Here is a 12,418-nt window from a genome sequence, read left to right as displayed (position 1 = left end):
AGGGAAAGCATTTTCTTTCAGTTTGCATTTTAAATACATCACATGAAATTCTTAATCATTTCCTTTGCATGAATTCTGCAGCAAGACTTAAGAACCAGGAACAAAAGCCAGAGGCCAGGTTCCCTCTTAAAATTTCATGATTTTCAAGAGTTGTTCATTCTTTATCCCCACATCTCTCTATAACCCAGAAGATAGTAACACTAAAGGGAAATAGGATAGAGGGGTGGTGGGCATCCTACTTTTCCTGGAGGCACCCCCATTGGTGACACAATAAGTCTAAGCTGCTCTCTGAGACAAAAGAGGAGATGAGCAGAGATTGCACAGCCAGGAGTTCCGAGTGGAAGAGGCCCCCAAATGGGCCTTACCTTGCATGTTCTTTGAACTGATGACCAGGGGCATTGACCATTCATCCCCGTTTTAGTGTTCCTGCTTTCCTCTTCCACCTGTCTGTTGGGTCCCTGTCCTCCTTCTCCGTACCTTGTTCTCCACTGTCTTGGTAGATGATCTTAGTATTCATTGATAGATGACTTAGTATTCAGGCTTTCCCCTAAAACTCCTTCCTACCACAGCATTCCATCTCCTATTTCAGAGGGAGGGGTGATACGGATCTCCCTTTAGTCAGCAGCATCTTCTGGTGACTCGGATCCTGAAGTATGATCCTTCCTGCCCTAATTCATGTGACCTCTTCAGCCCTCACTGCTAACAACTGCACACATGATACTCCAAACCCTAAAACCAATCCTGTGCTTCATATAGGATTTTTAAGGAAGCTTTGTCGCATTCTACCCACTCTTTTGTTTGGGCTCTCCTCCATGATCGTATCTCTCTCATGCCCACCCATTGCTTATCACCATTCTCCATAGTGCATCTTCTCTGTTGAGCTGGACTTCTTTTCCTGCATAGCCACGTCCGCACTTCTGTCTTCCCCACTCTTCACTATGCCAGTTCCCTAGTACCTAGGGCTGTACTGGGTGTGGACGAGGCGCTCAACACATGCTGAGTGAATGAATGAGGCTTGAAATGAGTGAATGAGTGATTGAATTAATGTCTCTGAAACTGGACTGAACCCAGAAAGAGGGTAAAAGGCTACAAATCAAAGGAGTTGGGAAAGCGAAAGAATAAAGGAGGAGCTTTATTCACCAGAAGAAGAAATTACGGGATTGTTATTCTGATCTTTAGTCACTTCTTTGTTTGGAGTTGGATCTTTTTTAGTTATGAACATTTTGCTGTTACTTTCATTGTGTATTTAAAGATTGCAAATGCATTCGAATTGGAATTTTTCACATTCCGCAAGAGGTCTGGTCTTAGTGTTTTTACCATAAAACAGCAGTCATCAAAATATTTAGTTTTTTGAAACTTACAATTTTTTATGATCTGAGAATAAAATGTAGCCATATTAATAAACTTGCAAAGAATTTTTCTTATTTTTTTATATTATATTTATATTTCTTATATTTTTACCTTTAATCCAAATGTGGGCTTTAACCAAAATGTATAGCTATTTTTCTAGCCATGTATTATCCAGCGCACATCAACTGAAAATACTTTTCAGATGTCTGTCAGGATGATATTAAGTGGCTGGTGTCAATATCAGTGACATGACAAACTAAAGAAGAATTGGACATTTTTGTTCTTAATTATTTTTGTTGTATTTTAATTCCAGGATAGTATACGGTGTTATATTAGTTTCAGGTGTGCAACATAGTGATGCAACAATGAGTTGGACATTTTTAAAACACACTAACATATAACTAGAAATAACCTAAATTCTATTTATATATATGACATAAATATATTTAAATATTAAGATATTAAAAGGTTCTTAACACTATTCATTTTTGCTTCTGATTCTTTATTTATGTGTCTTTTCAGACTACTAATAAAATTGCCAGAACTAAACTATCAGGTAAAGGTGAAAGCATCAATTGACAAGTAAGTTTCTAATTTCATTTTGAAACATAAAAATGTGAGACTTTTTAAAAAGAACTTCATTTTTATAGAATGATTTCAAACTTTTCAATGTATTTCTCTAACATTACATATCAATGTACTTCAAATATTTGACTTTGAAGTTCAAACATTTAATAGAACTCCAATGAAGACTTACTTTAAAAAATTCTACTATAAAGTCTTGAAAATTTATGACTTTATTATACTACCCTCTAAAGTATCAAAGGCTGTTTTACTAGATCTATAAAATAGCTCATTTTAAGGAATCTTCTTGGTTTTACAGGAATGTTTCAACTCTAAGGTAAGAAATTTATTTTAGAATTTTTTTGCTGGTCTCATAAATATGTTTTATCTGAGACCATGTAAATAGCTAAGATTTTCCCCCAGCAATCGAAGATTTGTCCTTTGTGGAACTCATGTCAAAGCGATGTCCATTGAAGAATCTTCTAATGGGAGTCTCTCAGTAGAATTTCGACATTTGGTGAGTTCCAATTACACAAGCTTCTCCCCCTCCCCAAATCAGATACATCTTTACAAATAGGCCTTATAATTCAATGTATTTTGGGTGTGGGGGGTTTCTTATATGCGATTAAGGGCCATACTGAGAAATAAAACATGCTATCATTGAAGAATTAAAAATGGCAGAAAGAACATGGAACCTTAACTCAGAAGTCTGAGTTCTCAACATTGGTGATATAGTACCTTGACCTAGTATCTAGATAACAATTGGTCTGTTTATTTTGATAAAGATGACAGAGATAATTGGTCTTATAACAGATAGGCATTCCTGATTTATTTTTTACTTTTTAAAATCTCCTCAAGACATGATATCCAGCAACAATGTGTCTGGCCGAAAGTGCTTTCATTTTAGGAGTAGCTTGAGGAAGTAGGATGTTCCTGGGTATAGCAGTCGCATACGGTCTGCTTTGGCATGTCTAGAAAGCTTCTAACCCAGCCTCACCCTGTTGCCTCTTGTTTTTACCACTTCCTCTTAACCTAGAGTTCCCTTCCTGCTTTCTTTCTAATTCTTTGCATGGTTCTTAGATTTCCAAAGACTCTACCGCTTTCTTGCCAGATGCACGTTACTTCTGGTTTATTACCACTTGGGAACTACCCCACCTGAGTGCCGGGCACCACCGAATCAGCCCCAAAGGGTCTTTCTAAAAGATAAAATGCAGGTTAATAGGTAACTGCATATACCAATTTATGCTGGTTTTTGGTTTTGATTTTGTTTTTGTTTGATCTTTAGTATTGAAGAGTACATTTCTTTTTAATCGAATCCCTCCAGTGTGAGACGGATAAAGTGTAGTAGACAGGCCCTGTGTTATACATCCTAATAACGGCTTACATTCACTATCTGTCCTTGAGAAAATTTCAGTAATGGACAATGTTTGCTAACAAGTAAAGCTGCAAGAGACCCTTAACTTCGAGATGTCGGTCTCTCAAAATAAGTCATGTGGAAAAGAACAAGGGACATACGAAAAAGTGGTTAGGTCTTTCTTCCAGCAGATATAATATACAAATTAACAAAATCTTACAGTCCTCTTCTAGTTGCAAAGCATTTTTAAATGTATTATCTTTTGCATAATAACTTTAATTGATTTTTAATACAAAACTAAATGCAGAAAATCAGGGAGGCAAAAACTTAAAAATTAAAAATCATCTGTATCTTACTACCTTGTAACACTGTTAACTACTTTTGTTTTTATTCTTTTACATACATATATGTGTATGTACTTTTTAAGTGGGATCAGACTGTACACACTATATACACTTGTTGTCTGCCTTTTTCTTTAAATTAAGTAATCTATATCCTGAACCTTCTTGTGTCACTAAGTCTCTAATGCATTTAGTAGCTTCCTGTACCGTGGGACACTATCTCGTCATTTGTTTTCCCAGTCCTCTGGGCTGGACTCGCTTTCACAGGGACTGAGAATCATCACAGCTCAGCTCAGACGCTACCTTCCAGGTACAAAGGAGTGCTGAGTAGATGATAAACATCGCAGCATGATTTCCTCTTTCCAAAATGTTGGCTGAAAAACACAGTCTTAAGAGTATTCCAACTTGTTCATTTACCTCCAAGAAAGTTTCTACAGTGGCGTCCCATGAGCTGAAACAGAGAGCTTCTTTCTGTTGAATCTGGGCAACTATGTTAGGTTTCCATGAATTAGAAGACATTGAGTTACTGTTCTAAAAGACAAAATTGTGGCTAAGAAAATCACTATAATGGGTATGACCAACTTGATATTTGATTGATAGTGCTTCTCCGTCTAAACGGTGTCATTCTTTGTTTGCAAAGCAACCGAAGGAAATGAAGTCTGGTGCCGGAGGCAAAGGAAATGAGGTACAGAATGTTTCTACAAGATCATGTTTTAAGGAAATTGCCTTATCATCTCTTATTTTTTTAAAGCTTTAAAGCTGCCCTTTATAGTTTTATAGAAAGTCACATTTGTGTTTCTCTGGTTACAAATTATTTTTTTTAAGATTTTATTTATTTGATAGACAGAGATCACAAGTAGGCAGAAAGGCAGGCAGAGAGAGGAGGAAGCAGGCTCCCTGCTGAGCAGAGAGCCCGATGTGGGACTCAATCCCAGGACCCTGGGATCATGACCTGAGCCGAAGGCAGAGGCTTTAACCCACTGAGCCACCCAGGCGCCCTCTGGTTACAAATTAAAGCTTGAGAATTGCAGACAGGATAAGAAATTTTGTCTTAAAAAGGAGAAAACCAGAAATTGCATATAAAAAGATCTTCTTGGAGCACCTGGTGGATCAGTTGTTCGACGTCTGCCTTCAGCTTGGGTCATGATCTCAGGATCCTGAGATCGAGCCCCACGTCAGACTCCCTGCTTCAGGGGGCAGTGGAGGGAGTCTGATTCTTCCTCTCTCTCTGCTCCCTCCCGCTTTAATGCTCTGTCTCTCTCTCTCTCTGTCTCAAATAAATGAAAAAAAAAAATAATAACACCCTCTTAAAAGAACAACTATTAACATCTTGGTTCACATCATTCTAGATCTTTATGTATATATTACTTTTATATATACATATATACAGATTGTTTCATAACCTGCTTTTTCCCCCTCATAACAATGTAAGGTGAACAGCTTTCCATAACCTTAATACTCTTGGAGAGCAGCACTCAAAGTGGTGCTCATATTGCATTTTACAGGTGTGCCATAAGTCTTGAGTCAGTCCTCCACTATTACAACATACCTTAAAATCACTCATTTGAGGCACATCTCAAACTTCATGACCTCTGACGTGAATACCACAGGTGAAAAACGGCCCTATTAATTTATGGTATCACTTTGCTCGTATACATAAGGTTTGCATCCCACTGGATGAACTGATTAACAACACACAGGGATGTGGTCCAAGTGTTTGCATTTGAGTCAGTCAATGATAGAGCGGTCAGATCCTGGATTGAAAGTGGCCTTGGAGATCATCTGTTTCATTGGCCTCGATTGCTAGGACCTGTTTGGAATTAGAAAACCTGGGTTTGAGTCCATTCTGACCGTGACTGAAAATGTGATCCTTTGGAAATGATCTGATGGAGAAATATCTCGTGTTTTTCCTCTAACAGATCAGGGTAGTAGCGCCCAACATGCTCTGCTCAGAGATGCGGTATGTGTGAGGTCATCTACACAAGGCTGTTACAAAGCAGGGAGGCTTATTTCTGGTGTGGTTGGTATGGATTCAGTCTCCCGGCTTTACCGTCACCGCTGCTAAGAGAAATCTCTCTGAATTATCTGGAAGGAAAAAGCACTTTATAAACCCAGCATTCAACTGCAATCAATCTAGCCCTCCCCACAAAACCACAAAGATTGACCACAACATTTAATGCTCTGCATTTCCCCTTCCAAGAATTCTTGATTCCCTTAATTGAATCTTAAAGGGCATTTGCCAAATATCACAGCCGCAGCAAAGATGAGCTAAGCCTTCCTTTCAGAGTACAGCCTTGGTTTAGGGCCAAGCAGCAAACAGGTCTCTACCGCCCGATATCACGGAGGCAGAGCTTTTGAGTTTAAGGAAATTCTCGTAAACCAGATAAGTAGGAATTACGGTTCCCACCTCATAGAAATCCATAAAGATTTTCCCAATTTCCTAATTGAAACATTAGCGCATTATAAATAAGAAGTCATTTCATGCATCTCACTGCGATTTTGGCCAGAGTTGCGAACGCTTCATGTAGCGTCAAGTCCCCGAACAGTATTTGCTAAGTCTGAATAGACTAAACACGGTGCTTCTGAGCTGTTCCTCAGTAAAACAGATCAAATGGGAATAAATGTAAAGAGCTCGGCTTCTCCAACACGTTGTCGTCTTTATGAATGTAAAACCGAAGTCTTTATTGGGGCTTCCCTAGAGCAGAACTCTCTGTAAATCACCTTCCACGATATGATAACCAAGCAATGTCTCGTCGACAGTGTCTGCTTATATTACTCTGAATGTATTTCCTCTTATTGTCTGATTAATAACAAAATGGTGCAGTCGTGTCAGAATGATTTTATTCTTCCCTTTTTCCCCTAAGTTGGCCAGCTCGATTTTATCTTAAGCTGTTCCTTGAGCTCCCCCTACTGTTAGAATCGTAGTATGATGCCTAGGTACACGGAAAACACACCACAGACCGGAGAGTTGTTTCATGAAATAGAGGAACTACTGAAAAGTCAAAAACATATGAAGTGGGCTCAGAAAGACAGAAAAGAAACCAGGGGCTTGGCCAGGCAGTAGGAGCGATCAAAAGAAGTCTGGAAGAAGCTCGGGAAGATCTAGCGATAAGGTAGAGTTCATAAAGTCACAGGGCCAGAGATGGTAGTAACCAAAATGTCAGGAGAACAGGACGCTGGGACGGGATAGCTCATTTTCAGATTTCAAATGGTAGTCGTCGCTTATCTGAGCACCCGCAGCGGGAGTTCACAGCCCGATAAGAAGGGATTTAACAAACCCCCCGTGGCATTAACCATATGCTGGGCACCAGGAGCTTCACTGACACTGGTACATGGAATTCTTGTGACAGTGCTATGAAGTAGGGACTGTTCGTGCCCTTATTTTAGGTAGGGAAACTGAGGCACAGGCTGGTCAGGCCAAGATTCCAGCCATGGCAGTCTGGCTCCCACATCCATGCTCTTGGCCACTGTGCGGTGCTGCGTCTGGGATCATAAAACCCGGGCGGGCAGGCGCGGCCCCGACCTCCTCCTGCCCGGTGCCTCAGTGCGCTCCCTCGGTTTGCGGGGATTCCTAGAAGGGGGGTCTTTGCGACTGTGCGGGTAGTGTCTCGTCCTGTCTCCTGCCCTCCAGCTGCTGCTCGTACTGTTACCACTTTGCCCCCGATTCAGAGATCCCATCACTCTCTCACACCAGAATCCTTATGAAGTCTAAAGAAATTGAAAATAATGCTTTCTCAGGAAAATTTGTTGACCTCTCCCTTGTCTCCTCCATGCGCCAGTTGGGGGTTGGAAATAGCCCCGTGTTGGGGGCTGCCTCTTGCAGGCAGCTGGCCGCGTGCAAGCCGCTTACCCTCACTAATGCCCCAAATGGGGATCGGTTGACCTGCACTTAAGCCTCCTTTAGAGGATCCGATGACAAGGCGCGTGGGAGAGTTGGCCGCGCCGCGCTGTGCAGGCGTCCGCTTTGGCTCCACTTCCCAGGGCTGCCCCTTTGTAAAGAAACGTATTCACACAGGTGGGGAAAGATCGGTAAAGATGGTCCCTGACTTAGGACGAAGTGCTGACGCTTCCCCTTCTCTACCCATCTGCCAAAGCGCTTGGCTGGAGGTGGTCCCTTTCCAGGGCCCCTGAGCACGTCCTCCTCTGGCTCCAGGTCCCTGAGACCTCAAAGCACCATGTATGTATGTGTAGGCCCTTTTTATAGGATCACATGTCTTGGGTTCCTACTACCACCCCACCCCACCTGCATCTGATACACACACACACACACACACACACACACAGATTGGCCTGCTTAGTTCTGCTTTTGGGGTTGTCAGAGCTCGGACTGGATACTTACTAGATGATTGAGAACATACAAAAATCTCATGAATGATAGTTTCCCTGGGGGCGCCTCCCTGAATCTCCCTAGCACTCCCTAGCACGTGAGTCAAACAGCCAGTAATGTTACCCACAAAGAGGTGGTCGGTCAGGATGTGCAGGGGGTCCTGGCTGTCGGGCTAGATGAAGGGAGGAAGTTGCATTAGATGCATTCTGTCCCAGAACAGCCACAGATCTGCCCTAGGAGCCGTCTCTGGATTTGGGGGCAGGAGGTTGGTGAAAGGTGGAGCTCTGGGCCCCTCACCCCTGTTTCAGTCAAGATAGCTTTATTTTATATATTTTACAGATTGAAACCCAGGTGATGAATTTCTTTTCAAGACTATGTTTCAAGGTTGTTTCATGGATTTAGACCGTTTCTGAAGCTTTTTTGACTAAGGTTCTGTAATCTGTGAAAGTGCAACATAGAGTATGCTCTTTGCTTCTTTTTTTTTTTTTAAAGGAATTCTAATAATTTGCTTTGGCATTTCACAACCCCCCATGGAAATCTGTGACCGTGCTGTCACAAAATCAAGGTTAGCCACTACTGCCTCTTTGTCCCACCTTTGTCCTTTCCTTGAAAGAGCCACCACGAACACACAATCCCATCACTAGTAAATGGCCAAACCTGGAAGGCGTCAGGCGGTCCCTATAAAATAAACATTCGCAGGAAGCAGGCTTTCCCAGAGGTCCTTCTCGGGCAGAAAGGTGGCTGGAGAGTCACCGTTGAAATGTGGAAACTGTTTGAAAAGGCAACTGGTACGGCAGCCTCTGGAGTACACTCCTCGGGTGTGGGTGGTGACTGACCAGCGACGGTTCTCGCCTCAGACTGCGGGGTTGGGTAGCTTTGCTTACGTGGTGGGAAGTCAAGAAGCACAAAGGAGCTTTTAGTAAAGCCTGGGCGACTTGGGTTTCACGGAACAAAATAGCCAAACAGATGTTCTTTCCAGGTTCGCTGTTCTCAAACACAGATACGCTACTCACATGCCAACTAGCCCAGCCGTTTTCGCAGAAAGTTGATTTCCTTCTGAATGCCTTTAAAGGCAACGCCTTTAAGAAGAGATGTCGATATAAGAATAACACTAAAAATGTAGACTATTTATGGGACACCCCCCATGGAGTCCCCTCATTCTATGGCTTGAGAATTCATTGTCAATCTCCGTTTATTTCCTACGATCCTGTGATTGAGGTCTTTCTCTCATGGGACTGTACCACTATTCCCCTCTTTTATCACTGTTTCCCAGCATCTAACCCAGTGTCTAGCAAGTGATACGTATTCAACAAATATTCATTCAGTGACTGGGATACTATTGTTAGTTGTTTTCTACTCCGTGCAGCATTAGCAGAGATTCCGGCTTGTTAAGAGATGAGCGAGGAGAGGTGCCTGGGTGGCTCCGGTGATTAAGCGTCCAGCTCCGGGCTCCAGCTCAGGTCATGATATCAGGGTCCTGGGAACCAGCCCTCCTCGGGGCTCTGTGCCCCGTGGGGAGCCTACTTGTTCCTCTCCCTCTGCTCCTCCCCCCACTTGTGCTCCTCTCTCAAATAAATAATTTTTTTTAAAAAAGTGAGCAAAGAACTTAGATGAAAATTAGCCTTATCCCGGTCGTATTTTCTTTTCTTTTCTTTTTTTTTCTTTAGAGAGATAACCCAGGAAACAGACTTTTTTTGTAAGGTTTTATTCATTTATATGAGAGAGAGGGAAAGGGAGAGCATGAGAGGAGAGAAAGTCAGAGAGAGAAGCAGACTCCCAGTGGAGCTGGGAGCCCGATGTAGGGCTTAATCCCTATACTCTGGGATCATGACCTGAGCTGAAGGCAGTTGCCTAACCAAATGAGCCACCCAGGCACCCCCTAGTTATATTTTCTTAACAGAGGTTTCCTCTGAAGTCAAAAGCAGTAACTATTTGTTAACATATTCTTGATTTCCAGGGTATCTTATTAGGCACTGAGCAGAGGAAAGAAAAAAGAATGGTGATACCTATACCTACCTTTTAAAGACTGTGTATATTTTTTTTCCAGGAGCCTGGTCAAGTAGTTCTGCCAATTTTCCAGTTTCTTAGCATATCATCCCATGTGTGTTTTTCTTTACAAGTATAATGAATTCGATCCAGTTACATTATTCAGTGGCATATAATAAAAATATCATAAATATGGGTATTTTAAATCCATAATCATCTCACATGATGGCTTTTAAACACAGCCATGAATGGTGTATCTTATCTGTGGTGTTTTCCCCAGTCTACAAAGAATGGATCCTGGGAATGAGAAATTGAATATTGTCCCTGGCTTGGACCACACTCAGAAAGTAATAAAGACCATGAGCTATGGCCATGTGAGCTTTGAATGTTAATGATGCTTCCTTTTGTCAGAGCTGCTTTTCTCCAGGCATGAGTATTATAGTCCGCGTCCTTGCTGGATTTCATTCTAAATGTGCCTCACAATTGCACCAGGGGCTTTAGATAACCATTAAGTATCAGTTTGAGGGGCGCCTGGGTGGCTCAGTTGGTCAGACATCTGACTTCCACTCAGGTCATGATCTCGGGATCCTGGGATTGAGCCCCATGTTGGGCTTCACACTCAGTGGGGAGTTTGCTTGAAGATTCTCTCCCTCTGCCCCTTCCCCTGCTCTCTCTCAAATAAATAAAAAATCTTAAAAATACAAAAGAAATTAGTTTGTGTCATTGAGGAGACCTCTCACCATCCACATTCCAGTTCAGTGACGTGTAACTAAAGCATGTCGTCTTCTTCCAAAGCTAAGGGACAACTCTGAGTGCCATTGCTCTGTCTGTGGAGTCCTGGTTTCTCACACTTTGGTGGGGAACACACAGGTGCCCTGACACAAAGATCTAAGGAAATTATCCATCATGAATAATTACATGTGTGTTATTTGTATAAATTAAACCATAGAGGCTAGTATGGGGGATGGCTGGGACCTCACACTCAAAAAGACTCCCTTCAACTGTCCTCCAGCTGTGGCCTTCCCCACAGAGGGGGATGTCTGTGGGGTCAAGGCAGTGTCCCAGAGTCCCAAGCACAGACAGCACCATCAATGCAAACATTTCCAGGCACAAGCAGAAACCTCTGGGCCACACCGGTCAGTGAGGCCCCTCACAGAGGTGGAGGACAGGGGGTGGGCAATGGTCCAGAATGGCCTTGATCTCTTCAAGCTACCATGTTCCATTGGAACTTTGAGTAGTTAAAACCTGGACAGTTAGGTCATATGAAAGCTTAGATGTCAAGGCAGGAGACTATACCATACTTTAACAATTGTTAACTTGATTTATAATGGTTAAATGTTTAGACACGTGGTATGTAGGTTTCCGTCTCTGTGCTTGTCTCAGGCCTCTTAAACGTTCTGTGCAGACTTAGATCATCCTGTCCACCATTGAACTTCGTGGGAATGTGAAAGACACTCATTAGTGAACATGAAATTATGGATTCTTCATTTGTCTCAGGGTTTGCATAGTGGAAGCATCCTATAGGGCGGTGAGATTTTCTGTTTAAAAAATGTGGGTTTTGCTCAACTTGGTGCCTAAACCCAAGCTGACTACTTCATCTCATGCGCAACTGAAGAAACAGCAATTTATTTATTTCAATATGGGAGGGGTGGGGGGCTGGATGTTTTGTGTGTTGGATGTCCTGGGAATAATTTTAGGGGTGGTCTAAGGGAATTTCAAGCAAAATTTCCATTAGCATAACTTTCTACTAACCCAGTAAGAAGCATTACCTCTCTAGTGACTCTAGCTACCTCACGTTAATGTAAGGCGCCAACAGTGATGTAACCCAAGGGAGAGAGGACTCATTAATTCTCTCCTTCCTTCTCAGTAACAAATCCTAAGTTTAACATTCCTCATTGTCAGTGAAGTCTTCCTCACGCAATTGTCCTTCACATCATCATATTAAAACCAATTTTATCATTTGAAATTTAATACAAGTAGATTGCAACTTGGCATTAATGCATACTCAATATTGGATCATTTCTCCTAGGGTTGACTCTGCTGCCTCCAACGCCACACTGACATTGCTAGTCTCAATAAGTCTTCTTCCATTTATAGATTCCCACAGGCCTTATTTTTTAACACTGTCTAAGCCTTCAGGGTGCTTGGGTGGCTCAGTTGGTTAAGTGTCCAGCTCTTGATTTCAGATCTTGATCTCAGGGTTGTTAGTTCAAATCCCATATTGGGCTCTCTGCTGGGCAAGGAGACTACTTAAAATTATATATAAATAAATTTAAAAATGAAATTGTTTAATCCTTCTACATCATCTCCAAATTTTCCACGTCTCTTTTGAAATGAAACACAATGTGGATGAAGCACACGGACACTCATCGTCTCCAAATTCCACCTGAAGCTCTTCTTAAAATGCAGACTCATTCCTGGCTTGGGATGAGACCAGAGATCCTGTTTTTCTAACCAGTTTTCAGATGCTGATAATGCTGCTGGTCCTGGGCACAT

At 42.1% G+C, this 12,418-nt stretch overlaps 1 protein-coding gene across 1 annotated transcript in view; it reads left to right on the top strand.

Moving 5' to 3' along the window:
- The window catches only part of LOC111141082 (signal transducer and activator of transcription 4), a 91,171-nt gene that overhangs the window by 65,679 nt on the left and 13,074 nt on the right, over positions 1-12,418 (top strand). Inside the window, exons 11-14 of the mRNA XM_022493418.1 lie at positions 1,873-1,932; positions 2,234-2,251; positions 2,338-2,431; positions 4,250-4,294. Of these exons, the coding sequence (XP_022349126.1) occupies positions 1,873-1,932; positions 2,234-2,251; positions 2,338-2,431; positions 4,250-4,294 (217 nt within the window). The remainder of the gene's footprint in view (positions 1-1,872; positions 1,933-2,233; positions 2,252-2,337; positions 2,432-4,249; positions 4,295-12,418) is intronic.

The sequence above is a fragment of the Enhydra lutris genome, unplaced genomic scaffold (assembly GCF_002288905.1).
Source record: "Enhydra lutris kenyoni isolate GAN:26980312 unplaced genomic scaffold, ASM228890v2 scaffoldscaffold1, whole genome shotgun sequence".
Classification (NCBI taxonomy): Eukaryota; Metazoa; Chordata; class Mammalia; order Carnivora; family Mustelidae; genus Enhydra; species Enhydra lutris.
The sequence above is the reverse complement of the archived record's forward strand: the minus strand, read 5'-3'. Positions and strand labels throughout refer to the sequence as shown.